Raw genomic sequence first — 20,520 nt, forward strand, 5'->3', positions numbered from 1 at the left:
TGGGAAGCTGATGAATGAAAAGCATTATTATAGAATGATTACAACTCTATTAAAACATGACATTAATTATGACATGGGAAATGGCAGATCAATTAGTTGTAATTGTAATTGCAGGTATGCAATTTCTACTGCAGAATAGAGATAATGGAGATGTTTGAGATAATGGAAAAAGAAAAATGTCAACAGAGTAGAGGCTCTGCCTTATCCATCCACGCTTCTAGAAGTCACAGTGCACCATATATGTTCAATCAGACATTCTCTGCCATGGATTTTTTTTTTTTTCGTGTCTGACAGTCAGAAGTATTTAGTACTTGATAGTAAATCTAGCAACTTTAGTCACAGAAGTGCAGCCAGGGACATACAGTGCTTTGAGATTTTGCATAATTAATAAGTATACTCCAAAAGGCTTCCTAAGACCTTTGTTTACAGGGCCTAATAGTGGGTATTCCTGTACACTTAGCACTTCTAGAATTCAGTAATGTATTCAGGTACTTAAACAAAAAGGCCAAACTTGATATAGCTTGTCTCTTCTGTGCTTTATTTTTGAGCAGGATCTTCACAGGCTTAACCCTTCCTACATGATGTAATGTATTTGCAAATATAGTAAGGTATGACTCTAGCTGTGTGTGTCTCAATTAATACTAAAAATCAAGTTTTAAAATGACATTCTAAGTTTAAGTCTTATATTTTTTTTTTCCAATTGAAATAGTTATTTTGATTGAGAAATTTCTGTGACCATGTCTTTGGAAACTGAAATTTGTCACACAGTGATAATGGAGATGAATAGAGGAGGAACTGTTGCTTGCATATACCAGTTACTGATTGCCAGGCATTTTTCTGTTGAAACTTAGATTCAGGATTTCCTGCATGTGATACAGGCATTAGCAGGGCTATTCTCACAGTTTCATTTCAGGGTAGCCTCACAATTAATACGCTTGAACAGAGCTAAGAAAATTTGGATTCTCTCCCTGTCACTTATGAGACCCTAGTCACATCACCTAAAGAATGAACTCTGCAGACAGAATTACTAGCCTCCATGTCTTTCTTTCTGAGTTGCTCATCCCTTTAATTCCTGAAGTCTCACAAGCAAATGCCTTGTGTTGGCAAGTGAGACTGGATGGGGAACTGTCTCTCTGTTAAGAGAAATGAGCAGAGGCCGAGAGACAAATCAGATATATAAACCTGTTTGGTTTTGATACCTAGTTAGAACTGGGTGCTTTGCAAAAAAACCTTATGTACTACTTACATTCAAATCCTAGCTTCTAGGGACTTTCTTTATATTTTTAGATGAAGAATTATGGCAACATCAGATAAGGGTCTCAGTACAGGCAGTATAAAAATACATAATACCAAAAATCTGGCAGAAGCAATGTGGCTACTTTGAACAATCTTGTTGGAGCTGAAATGGGCTTTACTGGGGCCTAAAGTTGACCATTGAGCTGTATTACCTTTTCTTTTCTTGAAAACTTCTGCCTCAGTACATAGACAACTTCCAGCCCCTGTAACAAGTGAAGCAGGGGCTCCACTTGCTAAGCTGTTTGCAGCATGGCTCTCCTTCCCACAAAGAGTTTTGACCTGTGCACTGAAGACAAGAGGGCCTAAGCAAAATGCTGTATCATATTTGCAGCAAAGGATTTGTGTAAAGTTTGTGCAGGCAGTTGTCAATTATGACACTTAGTAACCTCCTAAGTTTGCTCATACAGGTATAGAATGTTGGTAGCATTCTGCCATCCATGTTATAAATGTATTTACCTAATAACAGGAAACAGAATAAAATGCAAGAGTCCTCTCAAATACCTGATGAGGTGTTTTTTGAAAAGCAAGTGACTGGGTATTAATGTGGAAAAAAGAACCCTAGTAGCTCATTCTTCCCTAGCCATCAGCCAGTGTATTCTTAAATTTGAGAGTTTGCAGAACAGCGTAAGAGAAAGTGTTGAATTGCAATTTCAAGGGGAAAAAATATTTTTTCAGGTAATATTTATTTGCAGGTTGATTCTCCTCCCTGCATTTCTTTTTTAAACAGTTGGTTATTCAATTTTACTAGTGAAGGCAAAGTTTAGATATTTGGAGATGCTAATGTGAAGAGAAAAAGTCAATTGGAGACAGTGCTGGTTTGCTTTTTCCAGGGTATTCTCTAGTGCATTGACCAGTGCAGCATTTAAAGTGACACAAGTCAGGGTGCTTTCACTGCTGTTTTTGATTATATTGGCTAACTTCTGTACTGTGCTCTGAAAATGTAAATTTCTGTGTGAGTGCTAAGTATTATTATTACTATTTTTCCCCGGGGAGATTATTTCACAGACAAACAGACCTCACAGTTAAGAAATACTTCCTGATCGTGAGCCTAAATTTTCTCTTTGATCAGTTGCATTCCCTTGCTCATAGCTGCACCTCTTTGTAAATGATTTCTTGGTATTAATGTACCACCACTAAATCACTGTATATGGATTGCATGTATACTCTGTCAGTGTGACATGTTGAGATCTTGTATCTTGCTTCAAAAGTCTTCCAGCTGCTTAGTCTTTTCATCAAATTCTCTGAGTGTTTCCTTTTTCTTTTTTCTTTTTTTTTTTTAATCAGGCTGCAAATACTTGCAGTATTTTTGAATGCATTTTTTATAAAATACTCTGTGAAACAACTGACTCCATCCTTTTCCTGGATATGGTGCTTCAGTACACACATCTTAAAACTACATCTCCTTATGGCCTTAAAGAAATTGTTATACACAGAAGTACAATTGTTCTCAATGAAAATCCAGATGACATAAAGGGAGGAGGGGAGAAGGGGCAGGGTTTTGCTCTTGAGGTAGGAGGTTTAATAACTCTCCCCTCCTCGATTATGGTTTTGCAGTTTTCCCTGTGGTTTAAAATATTTCATCCTTGTGTTTTGGGAACTTGTCTTTGCTGTGTAGCTTCAGTGAGTGAGTATGAATTTTGTTCAATAGTTAAGCTGCACTGGACTTTGTACTTGCTCTTAAAACACAAATCTGCTGTCGGACTGTATGGCAGCAGAACATAAGATCATCTGACAGGAAATCTTAAGAAACTTGGACTTGAAGATTTTGGTGAAAGACAGAAATGTAACTTTTCACTTGCTGTCAATCGAGCTGATTTCCTCGATTTACTATTTCTGTCTGAAAGAAATCTGTAGTTAGAAATTATTTCATTTTGCAATGTTATCTTTGTGAACAAACGAAAATCTGAATACCAGGTTAATGTCAGTGTATATAGGGAGGAGACCAGATATGTATTTTTGTTATCAAGGCAGGCAATACGATCTGAAAAAATTGTCCTGCAGTCCCTGTTTTTCAAAGAAATGGATAAATATCCTCTAAATCTACAGTTACAGTAAGTGGCACTGGCTAATGATTTGATTTGAGGATTGAGAGCACAGTCTGGATTTACTCTTTGTGCATTAAGGCAGGTCAAATGGACACAGGCTGCATTTTAAATCAGTAATGGAAGGCTGAAGCCTGCCTTAAACCAATCACATCAGCCTTGCCCAAGACCAATTGATCCCGAGAGACTGAGCCCTGTGAGCACAGCTTTTATATGAATGGACTCTGTGCAGCCTGAAGTTTCATTCATAAAATGGATGCTGAAGGGAAAAAAAAAAAAAACCAACCCACACACGCCAAACCCTGGAATGTCCATTTATGCGGAGCTGAAGGGTGTAGTGTTCCCTCAGCTGCTGCTTTTGCCAGTTGCCTTAAAGTAATGATTAATGCTGCTTGGCCTGCCTGCCTGCAACCTGACACCATTTATGGCCTTGGTGTGTTTCTAATGTATAGTGAATGAGAAGGCTACATTCTCAAATCAGAAACATAAACAGGAACTGGTTGGTCTGAATTCCATTCAAATATGTCACTTCAGCCGTGCAGTGTTTGTCCAACTTCGATTTTACAGGCAGGGAATGGGGCAGGGGAGAAAAAGCAACACAGACATTTTTGCAGTAAGATTACCAACAAAAGGAGCGAGGGAGAGAGAAAATACTGCTGGCTTTTGTTGAATTCAAAGGAGAGCAATGTTTAAGATACATTTTACAGTTACTGAGGTTAATAAAAGCAAATACATGATTTTAAAGTATGCTCAAAAGATCAGCTCCATGTGGAATTTCAATTCAGAGCTGAATGTATGAGCCTTTGTTTTGCTGTTCTGCTGCACAAAAAGTTACACATCGCCTAGACAGGCTGTTGACATCTGGTCTCACAAAATGCATTAGATGTTGTCATAGATCTGAAAAACAAAGTTGTGGAAAGGAAGATGTTTGCTTAAGGTTTTTTCTGTATGTGTGTAATATTTCCACTTAGACATGAGCCAGTGGGGCCACATCTGATTCTCTGACAAGTTTGTGAAGTGAGGTGTAAGAAATTAAACTTTAACAATTTTAATTAGCTGGTTTTGAAAGGAAGTGTATGTGTATCTATGAGTGCGCGTACTTTTTTTTCTTCCTAGATTGCTGGCACAAAGGCTGGTGACAGAGAAAATGAATAAAACCTTCCATTCTGAATGTTTCTAAATTGCATAATAATTTGGGAAAAGACTGCCTAATTTTTAAATAGATTTTTTTTGAGAATTTTTATCTGTTTTTACCCATGTAATTTCAGTGCAACTACATTTTTTCATGCTGAATCTGCTACTGAAAAAAATAATGCTTACTTTTGTATTGCCAGGACTTTACCAATTTGTAGGACTCTGTTCATTACATAGCTTGTGAGGGGATAAAGCTTTTAAAGGTGGTTGAACTAAAACTTGATCCACCAGCATTTGAGTGGTGAAATATGCTCAAGCAATTCCTCTGTAAGGAGTTGGTAATAAGTTCCAGTATTTCTACCTGAATGTCTCCTTCTGGGGAGAGATGAGTTTGAATCTGAATGTGTTCTGCAGGTTTAGAAATCAAAAATAATAATTTGTTACTTCTCCCTGCAAAACACAAATCATGCATTTTTCTTAGTGACTCCTGGTGCTACCTGAGCAATTTGTTGTGATCTTGTTTGAAGAACTGCCTTTCTCACCTAAGAAGGTCCTGTTCTCTGGTGATTTCATTATTATCTTCACCCTTGAGCTGGTCAGAACTTCTCAATGGTGTTGTAAACAGCTGCTTTCCACCAGGAGGCTGAATGTGTTTCAGTGGTGGATGAAGTGCTCCTTTGTAAACAGATTGTCAGTGCTCTTGGAAATCCATGAACAGAAAAGTTTTTTGCAGTGATATTGTGACGTTGTAAGTTTAATGCCAAAAGTATGATGTGTTCTAGTTTGAACATTTTATTTTTAAAAGGCTACTTTTGTCTCTGCACTTGGTAAAAATCTCTCCCAGTACACCAACCACCTGCTCATGTAGCAGAGGAGTGCTTGTACTGTGCAAGGGAAGCTCTGGAAGGCACCAAAGGGATGGCTGGTGTGTTCACAGGGCCAGGCTGGCACAGGGGAGTTGACACCAGGTTTGTCCCAGCTACCTGAGGGACTTGTGCATGCCCTCCTGTACCCGGTAGCACAAAGGCAGAGAAACTGCATGTGCTGTATTTCTTGTCTATGGGAAGACAAAGTGGCACATTTAAGTCTATCTGTATAGACACACAAACTCTGAAGTACTGAAATAGGGGCCAAAATTCACATAATTATTTTTCAAACCAGAAGGACAATTTAGAAGGACCCGGTATAAGTGAAATTGTAGGATTGCCAGTGAAGTCCCTTCAAAGCTTTGGGGAACAGCTCCTTACGGAATCTGCTTCTAATATGACTTACTTGGTAATAAAGAGTAAGTGGAAAAGTGGGCAGGAAAACAGTAACAGGGTTCCAGTCTTACTGTCATCATTTTGTTTTAAACCTGTAGGGAAGTAGGCGTGTTTCACTATGAGTTGAGTGTTTGGTGAATTTGAGTGACTTGTTAGCAGACTCCCTGACTAAGGGAGCTGCCTGCCAACACACCACAGTTTTCACCTGAGCTGCCACGTGGAGGGTGAGGCCGGGTAGGCAGTTCCCTTCTTCTCCCACCTTGTTTCAGATGGCCTGTGCCTTCCGAGGCTCCATCTGCACGTGTGTTGCAGTGCCTCTGTATCACACCCTGCTTTGTCATGAGCACATGGGGTGTGCCCTGGGCCTCCAGATCTTCAGCTTATGTTGATAAAGTGAACTGAAAAGTCATTCAGTTAGAGTGTAACATAACAGCCTGCCCTTTAGTTAGGGGGGCTTTGTAAGATCAGAAACAGGAACAGTTGAAGAATAAATCCTGGTTCAGGTTTCCAGTTCCTGCTTTGCTTCATTCACAAGAAGACAGTCAGTCACGTCATCCCATAGATACAGTCTTGTCATTTCATCCCTTTGTCTGCAGAAGTCCATCTTCCCTGTGTCTATTCTGGCTAGGGACACAGACAAATTCTGGTTTTTTCTGTGGAGGGTGGGATTGTGGGAATGAAATCTCATCCTTATCTCTGAAAAACAATCAGAAAAGAGGATTTAAGGATTCTTTACCTGCTCTAAGTTGTACAGGGCTGTGACAACCTAACTCCTTAAATTCTGACATGATAATTAGTATGAACTACCTTACCAAAGGACCACTCAAGTGTCTTACTCAATAATGAAACTTAGAATGCCTGCTAAGTTCAGTAGGGGATTTTTCTTGTCCTGAGAAGGTCTGTTTGAGCTTTTCCTGCTTGGATGTATTTTGATGAAGGCATAGCAGAGAAAAATTTCCATTATTTTTCTCTGTGACAGTCCTGGATGAGAAGGCATTTTTGCAGTGTCTAGATTATGTGTACTTTTTAAAACAGCACCTATTGGGAAAAGAATGGTTTCATGGTCTATGATATAAGACCATATTCATTGTTTTGAGATGACTTCTATGTTTCTGTTAATAAGAGCAGTGAAGAATGATCCCTAAGTATTCCAAACTGATAATAAAAGATAAGCAATTTTTTTACATTTCCATATTTTTAGCTAGTTTGTTTTGGGGGTTTTTTTGGGTTTTTTTAAGGGGTTCTGCTGTTCTCAAGCTGATGTAACCTTATGATGTTAATTACTTCATTAACAGTCAGAAACAAGCTTGTTGTGTGCCTAAATGGAGGCACATTTTTCTTCAAAGAGTAAAACTTGGAAAAAGATGATAAATATTATCTCAAACACTTCAATCTTGCTCTGGAAGTATTTCATGCCTGCTTCTGTCGTATTTGTTGTCTTGAAACAATGGTTTAAGGAGAAGAAAACATATAATTGCTCTGTAATTTCTACACTAAAATGTTTTCTTTTGAAGTAGCTCCGCTTAGCATGTAAAAATACTTCTGGGTCTTAGTCAAGCATTTAGTACAATTTAAAACTGCAATACTAAATTTCATTGGTTGGACTTTTTATTAGATAAGGTAGAAATGAAAGCAGCAGGCAATTTAATTAGCAGTAATTTTTCTGGGCAAGTCATTACTTTGATGAACTTCAGAGCAATGTTTATGGCTCCTAATTAACCATGTTAGTCATTTGATTGAATAATCACTTTGGAAATGTTTCTACAATTTGATTAGAGTCTGACCCACTCTGATAGTCATAAATTAACTGATAGCACTTTAGGATAACAAGACTCTAGTTACTTTACGAGAAATAAACTCTTCCTTGCTGTATTTTTTTGGTCCTCTGTGGACTGTTTAAGCACAAGCTAACCAGAAGATTAAGTAATGTTGGTACAAACAATGCTTGCCTTAAAGAGACTCCAGATGTTAATTATAATTGACTTAGGAGCATGAGGGATGAAACCCTGACTTGGCTAAGAAGACAGCTTTGTGGATGCTTGCATAATTCTTTATTCAGTATACTCTGCTCTATCACTTTGCAAGAGTGGAGTTCATGAGTCAAAGAGGGCTTTGCTGCCAATACTAGAGAACTTTTACCAAAAATAGAAAATAGCATCTGTTTCAGTTCTACAGCTTCCTCTTTTTTACGTAGATTTTTCCATTCTCGTTAGAATTCAATCTACTTGGTAACATGAATGATTCCTTGCAGGTGAAGCACTGCTTGTAGCCTTGACTTCTAGTCTGCAGAGCTGTACTTGACTCGGGTGATCACTGAGTCACCGATTCCTGTGGTTGCTCAGAATAGCTGCCTGAGACATTAGAGATTCTCTAGGCCTGAGGAGGCAGGCACCAAGCGTTTTATCGAGAGAGGAGGTAATGAAGAGTTTGGCACAGATGTGGAGAAGGGACCATGGACTGTTAGGGGAAACTTATTATTACTGCCCTGTGTTTCACTTATTTGTGAAGTCAGTGTAAAACCTCATTTTCTTATCCTGCCAAATCTTTGATACTCATCACTAGTCAGTGAACAGTGAAATTTGGAATCACAGTCTGAAAGAGTCTGTAGGCATTGTTGGAAAAATAATGTCTGCTCTTTCGACCTCTGTTTGCATCTCTTGAAGAGTTACAAGTTACTGGTAACAGATTGCATAGCTTAGGGTAGGAGTTCATCGCAAGATCAAATAGACTTTGTTAAGCAAGACTTTTGATATCCAAGAAGTAGGTTAAACATGGTCTAGAAGGGCAAACATTTACCGTGTGTTTCTGTTTGCAAGTCCCTGTGCACAGGATGTGACTACTTGGAGACAGTGCAAGACATTGGGAAGAAAAAGAAAGACATTTTAAAAATACATTTTTCATTAGTTCTCTTTGGATTTTCTCATTCTTCCTGTAGTTTTGAGTAGAAGGTGGAGAGTAGCAAATAAATATCAGTATTACATAGAATATTTTTATTTTGGAAAGGCGTCATTTTTTGTTTTAAACACATACAAGTGGAAAGTGATCTAGATAGACCCAAATTTCTAGATAAAATGCTTACTACTTGCAGAAAATTTCATTAACCCTTCAAGTCCTTAACCAGAGTCTACAAAGCATTCTCCTACTCTAAATTCACTTTGACATTCCTTGTTTAAATGTACAGTTTATAAGTCTCCAGTGTGACTAGCAGTCTTTTCACTGCAATTCATTGAAAACTTTGGGTTGAATTAGTTACCAAGATAGACACACAAGCACAGGGTTTAAAATATTCATGGTCACTGATGCGGATTATTTTGTGAATGGTCCAAAGTGTAATTGCCATGGGAGTCAGCTTTTAGCAAAGTTGATTACAAAGGTTTGGAGTTCAAGTGCCTATCATAGGTAGTATCTGTGAGCCTCACATCATGACTTTCTCCTTGGCCGTGCGTGGTGTGTGCTGCTGTGAAATGCTGACTCTTTGTTGACAGGTTCCCTCTCACTGTAACTTGCATCCTTTTCTGTTGCACTTCTGCTTACAGCCTGTCCCATTGATAACCTGCACACTTTTAATTCCAGACAGTCTTTTGACTTGCATTGTCATCTTCTCCTTTCAGAAGTGCCTAGCTGCCATTCCATTTACATGAGGCAAGAAGGCTTCCTGGCTCACCCAAACAGAACAGAAGTTAAGTTTTCTATTATGTATCACTTTTGTATCAGAGAAATGTAAAAAATTCAAAAAGCCTGGGGGTATTTGGGGTTCACTTGTTTAATTCTACTGCTGGAATACTTGCATCATCCTTCTTTCCCTTTTCAGTGTTGGATTTCTGATCCACTGAATTTTTTGTAGTTTAGGAGGATAGAAGCAATTATATTGTGAACTTAACTCATTCTGCTTTTCAAGGCCTCTTGCAGTTGAAAGGAAGAGACTTAAAATTTTGTCTGTTTCACCCATTCTGCTCAAGTGATATTTTCCAGACTGTCAGCATGATAGGCACAGTTAACTGTTAAGTAATCTATTTTATACTTCAAATTCAGTGAAGATTTTGGGTTTTTCCTTTTGTTATTATTTTTGCCACGTTTTGATGCACCAAATTGAGATGTACCAAAATTTCCAGTGGTTTCAGCAGGACAGAGCTTACATAATTGTCAAAATTAATAATTCTAAGTGAAAGCACTTTATATGTAATAAAAATAAGAATTCCACCAGAACGAAGATGACTGAAAGAGAGGTTATAGCCTTCACTGTCCTGTTTTAGTTTATCTGTTTTAACAATATATTATTTTCTGCTTGTTTGTTTAGGGTTTATTTGTTTGTCTTCCAATGGGCAAATTTGAAAAAATGAGGCATCTGGTTTTGAGATTGATGAGAATCCAGATAGATGTATGAATCAAAGTCTTCCAGAAAGACTTTATTTGCTAGTGTAAAGACAGAATCAGACAGATAACACATCTGGCCAAAATCCCATCTGCTTATGGGTAGAAATAACGATGGAAAGAAAAAAAAAAAGATAGTGTTTAACAAGGAAGGTGAAACAGGAGATGGAAATTTCTAAGTCTTGTTATATGAAATTATGTGAAGTATAAAAGCTTAATAAGGGAGGTGAGAGACATCAGGAAAAAATAAACAAACTGCAAGGATAAGGGCAAAAGATTTTGATTTTTAATCACAGCACAGATAGGGGAAAACCCATCTTAGCCGTGTTATGTTCTTGTAAGCAGTTGGAGGTGACAAAATTTTCATGAATGACATTAAAAAAAACCAGTGATGTTTGCTAAATATTTGTTTTCTGTATTTGGAAATCAATCAACATAATTTTACAGAGTAAAGGTCATGTCAAATCTGATTCTGTTCTTTGCTGAAAATAAAAGTTTGATTGATAAAGATGCTTGTATCGTGTAGTGAGACTTTTTATGGCATTCAGTTTGCCTCTGCATTACATTCTGATTAAGAAGTTAGCACAAAGCAATATCAATAACGTACACATTAAATACATTAAGACCTGGCCAACTGACAGATCTAAAAGAGGCTGTCACGAGGCAATCATCTTTGAATGGATTATATTTCTGTAGGAATTGATATCAGGAGTGTTGCTATTCAATATTTTCAGTAAAGATATGGAACATAGTTAATAGATAACTTTATGGCACAAAGATAGAGCAGTAAATAACAGGCAGGACTGGGCAGTCACACAAAGCAGTTTGAATTGTTTGGTTATCTGGGCACATTAAACAAAATGGTTTTTTAATACATGAATGCAGAGCAGGCCTGTGGAACTGGGAAACAGTATATTGGAGGAAAGGATTTTGAGATGGGCCTCCTCCTCAGCTTCACACTGGTAAAGCAGCCCAGCTGAGCACTGTAACCTTAAGGCAAAAAGCCTTCTGTAATACTTAGGCAGTCAAAAGGAGGGTCAGAGGGTGGCAGGAGAGGAGGAGATGTTTTGTCTCACTCAGTAGCGCACTGGTGAGACTGATGCCGATATGCAATACAGTTGTGGTTAAGCAAAACGTGAGCATAATAGGAAGTAGTAGGAATGTTTACAGAAAGGTGTGCTGGAAAGACTGCTGGGTTATAGAGAATGTCTTTTAATGGCAAAATAAAATGTTACAAAATGATCTTAATTGGAGGGAACATCAAGAGCAGTGTGTGAGGGTGACTTATGTGGGTGTGAGGAGGAAGTACTGAGTGGTGCTTCTTTAGTCTTTCAGGGAGAAGACCTGCAGGAACTAATGGTTAAATGTCAGAGCCATGCTAGTTCAAACAGGAAATGAGCAAACATTTTGTAATAAATCATAGAGAAAAATGGATCCTTTTTCGTTATAGCAGGTGGAGATTAACAGTCTTTTGGGAATGCATATGTTAATTAAACACCCTTGTACTTAGGCCAAAATGTTGGGATTGGGCGGTGTGTAAAGGATGTGGGATATTAATCTGATTCCTGTATAACTTAGTGTTCCCTCTGGCATTAAGCCTGTGATCTCTTTTTTCTCCGTGCATCTTTTATATAAACATCTCTCTCTTTTTAACTTACAGGCTGTATGTATGAAAAAGGACCTAGGCAGTTTTATGATGACACTTGCGTTGTTCCAGAGAAGTTTGACGGTATGTATGACACATCTCTCTTTTTCCTGTGTAGAGAGATGAAAAAGAAAGAGATGAGGGACTTTTCTCTGTTGCTGATCAAAAAAGCCCGGTAACGTTCCAATTTAGGATTCCTTAACACACCATTTGTGGTGCGCCCAACCAAAGCTGACCTTTGTGTCTTGAAACCAAAGTCTCCTCTTCAATAGGATGTCATTTGACTTTTGCCAGCAAAAGATGCTGCATCCAGACTTGTGGCAGAGGAGCTCAGTTCCTGTACTGTTGAGAAGTAATAAGAGGATTTCCATTGCACTGATGATCACATACTGCTTGTTGTTTGAGATTTAATGAAAGCTGTACTTACAATTAACAAAATAGTGGAGAAAGCAGTGGCTTTGGTTTTACTGAGGATTAAGCCTCTTGTCTTGCTGCCTACAAAGTGATGAATAGTGGGAAGTGAGTATATAGGGCATTTTTGTGTTTGTGCCAATGTATTCGCACTAGGTTGAATGTACTAGCAGTTTATTTTTCAGTGGGATTGATAACAAATCAATGCTCTGTTCACAACACTACCAATTAGAGCAGATTTTTTAAAGAGGAATCCTGAGGTCAATTCAAATGAATGTTCCAAATTATCTGCAGTTACTCTGACGTAAAATCAGTTTCCTGGTGTAACTCAGTTGATTTCAGATTTATTTCATTATAAGCATAGTATATGGACACTGTATTTCTTGCCAGTGACTCTGTTAGTCTGCAACTTTGGGAAGTAATTTAGAGACCAATTACTTAAATTTGCTAGAATGGCATTATGCATGCTAGTGTAGTGTTGTTAGTGTAGTTTTTGTGTTAGTGTGTGTATGTCCAGCCTTATTCATTTCAGCAGGAAGTATTAGATATTTCCTGATAAACTTGTGAACAAATCTTTGACCACAGCTAAAAGTAGGACTGGAGAATTGTTGTTCTCCTACTTTATTTGTTTTGTCCCGAGACTTACTTATGGATTACAAAACTGTTGCATGTTTAGCAGCATTTGTTGTATTTGATGAAGATTTGGAGACTTTGAAATGAAAGTAACCCAGAGAATTGCACATTCTTTAGAGTATCACATGTAATTTTATGTTGGTAAGAAATAGATAAAGAATTTTAGGCAATATTAGACCTAACTGGAGATTGCTCAATCCAGTATTGCATTGTCACTGCATTGACAGTCACAGAAAGAGTGATTTACTGAAAGTGTGCTTTATACCCTGGCTTTGTAATGTGAGCTCGTTTGGGATTTTTTAAATTTTTTTAAAGCACATCATGTCAGGTGTTTTTTTGTTCCCCACAAATGATTGTGTATATGATCTGAGTACCAGTCAGATTTATATGTGCATTTATGGGAATGGGATCAGACCCTGTACTACAAGAATTTAAAACTTGTTAACAGTAGCATTTGTCTATGTCTTCCTTGAAAAACCTTTTGGTTAATTTGGGTTTTATACAGGAATGAGAATGAAAATGAAAAAATACAAATACAGTGAAAGAAATAAATGTTGGGAAGTATCTTTGTGCCTGCAAAGCAAGCAGTCTGCTGCTAGTTTCTATGCCCAATGAGAGATCACCTTGTACTCTAGAAGATTGATCTCGTGATGCAAATAGGTGTGTTTATACTTGCAGCGTGATGTTTTGAGGGAAAAATAGCCGATGTGTCATCATATTCTGGCCAGTAAAGCAAAAGTTGGATAAGCCCAGGACTAGTCTTGATGTTTCAGAACTAGATTCTCAGCTGCTTCATTTGAAATCAAAGATCAGCACAAGGAAAGAATTTGATCCTGTGTAATACTGCACTTGCTGTTTGCACATTGCTTAGCTATCATTACAAGAAAAAAACTTGTCCTTGAAAAAGAAAGACTTTCAGGACTGGAACTTGAACCTCACATAAACCAAAAAGCCTTGCGTTGATTTATTTGTTTTCCACAGCTATTGAGTCAATTTTCTTTCCTGATTACAAAAGGAAGTGCTCCATTTTTAATATTATTATTCTGCCTTTCACTACACAGAGCCATTCTGTAATGGCTGTCAGAGCATCCTAATGCTGTGGTTGAATGTAAATTCCTGACTTTACTTATTAAACAGGTCACTCTGTTTATTGGAGGCTTCTGCTGTTCTGATAGTTGAAATGAGGAATTTTGCCAGTATTTCTAGAATTTACTCCTTGTGTGAAGAAAAAAATACTGTCTGCTTCAGCATCAGACCTTTCAGCTGTTGTTGTTTGCATGAGTTGTTCATTGGAAATATGGTTTAAAAACAACAAAGACAGTATGGATGTAGCAGGATGTTTTTCTCATTGGCAATTTGTGGAACAGCTAGTAGAATGTTACTGATGTTTTTAGAAAGGTTTTCCTAGACTCTAAAATTTTAGAAAAATTACCTTATTGCTTTTTGGAGGGAGTACTAATTTCAGATGTAGATATGAGTAAAAGTAATTTTTGCTCATATGCAAGTCCAATATGCCACAGAGGAACTCACGTATCTGCAAGATTTACATGCCTATATATAAAGCACATGCTGTTTAGGTCCGAGTCAAATATTTTGTCAAATTTTCCTTTGAAGCGTTTTTGCATGCAAGAGAAGTTTCACTCGATAGGGTTTTGCAGCTTTATGAAGCCTACATTACTTTACCAAAACTGTGGCCTGTGCAAAGTATGGTACACAAACATAGTTCTTGACATATCAGAGTGGCTTCAAAAATAGTTTATGTTCTTTCAGAGAGAGGATATTACAAAATGGTTTGCAAGAGATTTGCATTTATCACGACTACTGGGTAGAGGCTTAGTGAGAGTTCAATAAATCATGAGTGAATTTAAGTGCTTTTTGGTATGTTAGTATGTTATTGTGAGTCCCCAGCAAACAGGGGAATGTTGCATTTGAGGGTGGCTGATTCTTCCCTCTGTTTTGCTACCCCTAATGATTGCTGTGCCAGCTCGTGTGCCCAAGCGCGCGGTGGTGTTGCAGGGCCGTGCTGCTCTAACGCGGTTGCTGTGTGCGCAGGTGATGTCAAACAGGAGCCGGGCATGTACCGCGAGGGACCCACGTATCAGCGGCGGGGCTCGCTGCAGCTCTGGCAGTTCTTGGTAGCTCTTCTTGACGACCCCTCAAACTCCCACTTCATCGCATGGACTGGCCGAGGCATGGAGTTCAAGCTGATCGAGCCGGAGGAGGTGAGTTCCACAGCACGGCCTCACACCCACTGCCCCTTCCTGCAATTTTAACTGTGCTCCTGTGGACTTGGGCCTCATTTTCCTTCAGTGATTTGCTTCACTAGTGCTTCAGAAGGGTGAAAGAAAGGACTGGCAAGGGAAGTTCTTCAGTTAGGACAGAGGTGTGGTTAAGCATAGATTTGAGTCGTAGTCCCACCGAATAATAAAAGTGTTGCAAGAGCTAGAGTTAGTAAATAGTTTGCATTAATTGTGGGATCCACATTTTTCTGAATCACTTTATGGATGGAACTGTATTTCCAAATCCTTTGAAAACTTGTCCCTTGCTAGTCTTTCAACATCAATTATTAGATTCATTAGATTGAATCATTAGATTGTTTAGTACAGACTTAGATCCTAGGCTTGCAAACACTTATGCACATGCGTGGCTCTTCTGAACCATGAAGGACTTACGGGGTAGATAAAATTACTTATATTCATGAACATTTGCTGAAGCATGGATTAGTTCACTTGTGTGATAAACAGGAATAAATTGAATGTTTTATTATGTAAGCTGTTTTGGACTAGGTAATGTTATGTAACCTAGCCTGCATTCTAAACTATCGTAGAAACTGTTGGAAGATCAGGTGTATGTGAATTTTGTTCATTCTGCTTTACTTTTTTGCCCCCTGAATAGAGGAGATCACAGCCAATTTTCTTTATAGGATCCCCTCTGAGTTAGAGCTGAGTGGGAAGGCTTGGGGGCATATGGCTGTTTTCTGCACTCCTCCAGCTGTTTCTGCTGTTTGCCATCCTTCTCCTGGCATTAGCGGTCTGAAAGCTTTCTTGCGTGTTACTACATGGTCTGCTAACAGCTCTGTGGAGATGCTGGACTAGCAGGGGATGGTGTCAGGACTGATGTCCCTTTCCTTCCCAATGTGGTCTGGCTGAGGAGCAGGTTGCTGCAAGGACCCCAGTGCTGGCTCTCGTTTGTGTGAGCATCCCCTGCTCTAGTGACAGTCACCACGGCAGATCCTGGCATTGTGTATCTTTTGTACTCAGAACAGTCTTAGTCAATATGATAATGAAACTTTGCTGGCAAGCCTGCAGCCTTTAGCAAGCTACATGGATTCCTTAGTTGTGTAACCTGTCCCGGAACAGAGCGAAATCTTTGGCAAGTCTTTTGTTTGGCTTTGGTGAGTGATGTACGTGCTTTTCCTCCCTACCCTAGTGTCGTATTTTTTACTCTTTTGGTTTTGTTGTCTCTTTAAGGTATGTCCAATTACTTTCAAGACTGAAGAGTTTTATTGAGAAATGGTTTCCAGCAGATGGTGCAAAAACTTTATAGATTTTATTAGCTAAGGAAAGAAAAGTAACAAACCCCTAAGGTTTCCTTATTATGTAATTCCCTGAAGAACTGGATATTCTAATTTCATTTAAACATACCATCTACATGTCTGGCTATGTAGAAGTTGCTTTGTGTTTTTGAGCAGCATTGCATCCAAGATCTGAAGAAGGCTTAAAGCTTTCTTCACTCCTTCTGTTCCTAGGAGTACAAAGGAATCAAAGTTGTTTTCATATGAATGTCATGAATCTGACAGAAACAGTCAATTAAAATAAGAATAGCCTATGGGAAGTTGCACAATTCTGTTGGTTGCCAAGTGTAAATTAAAAGGAAATCAAAGAGCTTGTTGGTTCTGCTGTGGCAGGTTAGGGTGTCAGCAACATGACCTTTCCATCCATTCCTTACTGGAGATTTATGCCCTCTTAGAAAGAGTGACAACAAAAATGAATATGTATCAGCTCCTGGAGTGCCATAGTTCATTCAGAAAGTAACTGTGAACTAGGGAGCCTGAGAATTGGGCATAGGTCCATTTATGCAGGCTTGTCACAGGGACAGAAACATTCAGCAGGAAGGTAGGGTAGAAGGGTAGAAGCCTGAATCCCTTCCACAGAGCAGGACGAGGTAAATGCTGTGCAGTTCAGGGATGGGAACTGGACCTGATTCCTTGTTTAGGAGTGTCAAAATACCACACAGTGCAACATATTCTTCACCATTATTTGTTGTTTATCTTTGCTGTGTATTTATTTATTTTGCAAGCCTGTTATGTTGGGGACTTTTAGAACTGTGATTAGTGCAGAAAAAAAAGCTTGGAAGGAATAAAAAAGGAGTGATGTGGTCATGTGTTACAAAAATGAATAGGTGAATCAAAGAATCAAACATCTAGGCCAAATTTGCAGCTGGCATAAATTTACATGATTGGAGGTATGTTTCAGTACAGCTAAAATGTAGCTGAAGTTAGCAGAGCCGTGATAATTTACATAAGCCTGAAAAGCTGCGCCACTGAAAGGAAATAATGCTTTCAAAAGAAATTTTAGAAATATTGTCCAGGTGGACACTGAAGTCATGGATTTTGCTCAGTGCTGCATATTGTCATGGCTTGCATCAAAAAGCTCCAGACACCTATGGGAAGTTTCACAGAGCAGTCTGCAGAGAAGCTGCTTGGCTACTCTGTCCTTTTTCCAGAGCTGCATGCATGTGCACCTCTCAATCATTTTTATAAAACGTGCTCTAAAGAGTTCATCAGCTCTGCCTTTTTTTCCCCTCTAGTGATGTTCTAGTCATTTTTACAGCTAGTAATTGAAATGTCACCAAAAGCCGAATAAACTTCAGGCGCGCAATAAGAAGTTAAGCTCTTTAAACAAAGGGTCGCTTTGTCCAAAACTATCTTTAGCAATAAAACAGGAAGCATAAAGTCAAGCAGAAAACATAAGTCAGAGCAGAAGGCATATTGTTCTCTGTGGAACAGTTTAATGAGTTACTTGCAATTCACTTTTTATTGTATTTTTAAGGGAAATTATTCAACTTAAATGATGAAATTTCTGTTCCGTTCTTCATACCACCATATAGTTCTTCCAAGTGATTATTCTACCCCCTCAGATAATTCATTTTTTTTGCTGAAGTAATGTTGAAGACTGGGAGTTGTCTTTTGACTTGTATCTCCTAATAATCACAACATTGCTGTCATTCCAAGTACAGTCTGTATTAGTTCATGAACTAAGAGTGTATGCATGTGTTTTTAAAATAACTTACTTTTTTTCAGACAGCAAGGAAAAGGCAGGCGCGGTACAATTATCTGGAGTATTGAACTGAAGAAAGATTTTGTGAAAGTTTTCTGGTGGAACTTGCTAAATACTTTTTGTCCATCATCTCTTGTATGACTTTATTTTTTCATTGGTTTTCTTTATTAAAAAGCAAAGAAAATCCCTAACCCACCACCACATTGTCCAGTAAGTCTGTTTCAAGTTTTAATGATGATGCACATCCCATTAAAATTCATAGTAGTACACGAGAAGTTCAGGTCATGGCAAGCTTTTCCTATTTGTTGCACCTGCAGGGTTTTCCCTGCTGCATCCACAAATAAAGTATCTGATGATAAGATCTGCTTGTTAAATGCATTTAACGAATCATTGCTAATCCATTCTTGTGGCAGGTGGCACGTCGCTGGGGGATTCAGAAGAACAGGCCAGCTATGAACTATGATAAACTCAGCCGATCGCTTCGCTATTATTATGAAAAGGGAATCATGCAGAAGGTGAGTAGCTAATTTTGTATTGCATTTCACCAGTAGTGCATGTTAATCTATAGGTCAGTTTACAAGGGGCACTAGCAATTGCATGGCTTAGGTAGTTTTTTCATCTGTTTAGGCAAACACTAAGGTTTTGGACCTACTGGGTCCAGCAATATGCATTAAGATTTTTTTTTTTACTATGTAAAAAATGTTTGTGGTTTTAGTTCACACAGTGCATTTCATGATTATAAAGAAAGAAGTAACATTCAAAAATATCCAAAAGAGCTTCCTGGCAGCTGGGAAAGGCAAATGGTAGAGTACAGTATGATTAATGTTTTACATATCTAAATTAGCTGCCCAGTGCTTGGGTACTTTAGTAAGTATGAGATAGGGGAGAATAATTATGCCTATTAACATACCAAGTACTTTAACATTTTTACCAATAGGTTGTAGTAATACTGGTTTTGAGTGGAATTTAATATTTATAAAAGACTGAATTAGGAGAAATATTTAACTATAATTTATATATTACAGGCTAGTCTTGCTGACAGTATTCAATCCATCCTCCTGCTCTGGCTTGCTGATTTTTAAATCTTGCTGTGTAGTACCATGTAGATTGACTGAGAAATCAATAGGAGAGAGCAGTCTGCTGTGTCTACAAAACTGCCAGGTGTGATCAAAGATTACAATAAACACCTTGGACTGTAAAACTTATTCCATGTCTTTTCAAGTTGGTCTTGTGACCAGCGATGATGAACATGTTTAAACTTGTCATATGCCAATTCCATTAATGGAAACAGTGCTTTCAGCTCAAGTTGCTGGGCAACTTTTCCAGTAGATTTTGTGAATTCTTACAAGTTCTCTTTCTTAGATCGTGGGACTGTTGTAGTGCACTCCTTTTTCACTACGAGTAGTCAACTTGGACAACAATCTGGGCTAGTATTGGCTTACAGTTCTTCAGTAGCTCAGCATGTCATTCATTTTTGTGTGTCACACAGCTGTGCACAGAGTCTGTGTAAAGTGGATTGGAAACTGGGTCCCATCAGGGAGAAGCAGAAGTGCTTGGTTTTGCTGAGTGGTGCTTCAGGCAGAGGAGTTCCTTGTTGCAGGTTACAACTTAGCAGCATAGGCAGCTGTGCTGCCAGCACACTTCAAAGGCAGCAGAGGCAAAATAAGAAGTAGCAGAGTAAAGCAAGTTGGAAAGGTGGGGATAGAAATACCAGAAGGCTGATAATGCTGCCCCAACCCACACATCCATTTAACATGGAAAGTTTACAAGTACTTTTGACAGCTAGCTTGCTACATCCTAAACTAGTACTTTATTATCTACAAGAATGTGTTTAACACACGTTTTGAAAGCTAGCTTCTATGCTCATGTTTCTGCAATAGCAATGTTTCAGGTTTTTCCTGGAATCTCTCTTATCTGGCCAGTTCATGTATGTTAAAAACTAATGGGGTTTTAGATGCAAAGCAGGTTTCTTTATGGCAAACTTTGTAGGCATGTTTTCCCTCCTTTATTTTTTAAATCAACAATGATAGCAGATTGTGCAAAAGCCTGATACCTGAATGCAACCTCTAGTCTATCAAACTTGCTGACATTAATTTGATTTTAAAAATTTTGTTGCAGATACAAATTGTATTGGTAGAATAAATAAACTGAAAGTTTAAGGGGGTGCATCAAACTATTTTGCACCCATAAAAAGAGAGTTGTTAAGTTTACAACACCTTTTTCATCTTCACTAACTCATTTCATTTGTACGGTAGCTACAGTTGCAGATAATATGATTTTTATTTTATAAGAATTTTAATAAATTGTGAACATGCAATCTAATGCATATTTTTAAGCACAATTTTTAAAATAAGGTTATATTGACTTCTGTTTGTTGTTTGTAATAAGACAGCAGTCCTGTGTTGTTTTTATCATTCTCTAGCTTTTAGGAAATTGAAGCATAGACA

At 38.2% G+C, this 20,520-nt stretch overlaps 1 protein-coding gene across 3 annotated transcripts in view; it reads left to right on the top strand.

Moving 5' to 3' along the window:
- ETV1 (ETS variant transcription factor 1) overlaps positions 1–20,520 on the top strand; it is a 66,161-nt gene that overhangs the window by 42,236 nt on the left and 3,405 nt on the right. For all 3 annotated transcript variants that reach the window (XM_063411372.1, XM_063411379.1, XM_063411385.1), the window contains 4 exons: positions 9,346–9,412; positions 11,764–11,834; positions 14,847–15,016; positions 18,487–18,588. In XM_063411372.1, coding sequence (XP_063267442.1) covers positions 9,346–9,412; positions 11,764–11,834; positions 14,847–15,016; positions 18,487–18,588 — 410 coding nt within the window. The remainder of the gene's footprint in view (positions 1–9,345; positions 9,413–11,763; positions 11,835–14,846; positions 15,017–18,486; positions 18,589–20,520) is intronic.

The sequence above is a fragment of the Prinia subflava genome, chromosome 1 (assembly GCF_021018805.1).
Source record: "Prinia subflava isolate CZ2003 ecotype Zambia chromosome 1, Cam_Psub_1.2, whole genome shotgun sequence".
Taxonomy (NCBI): Eukaryota; Metazoa; Chordata; class Aves; order Passeriformes; family Cisticolidae; genus Prinia; species Prinia subflava.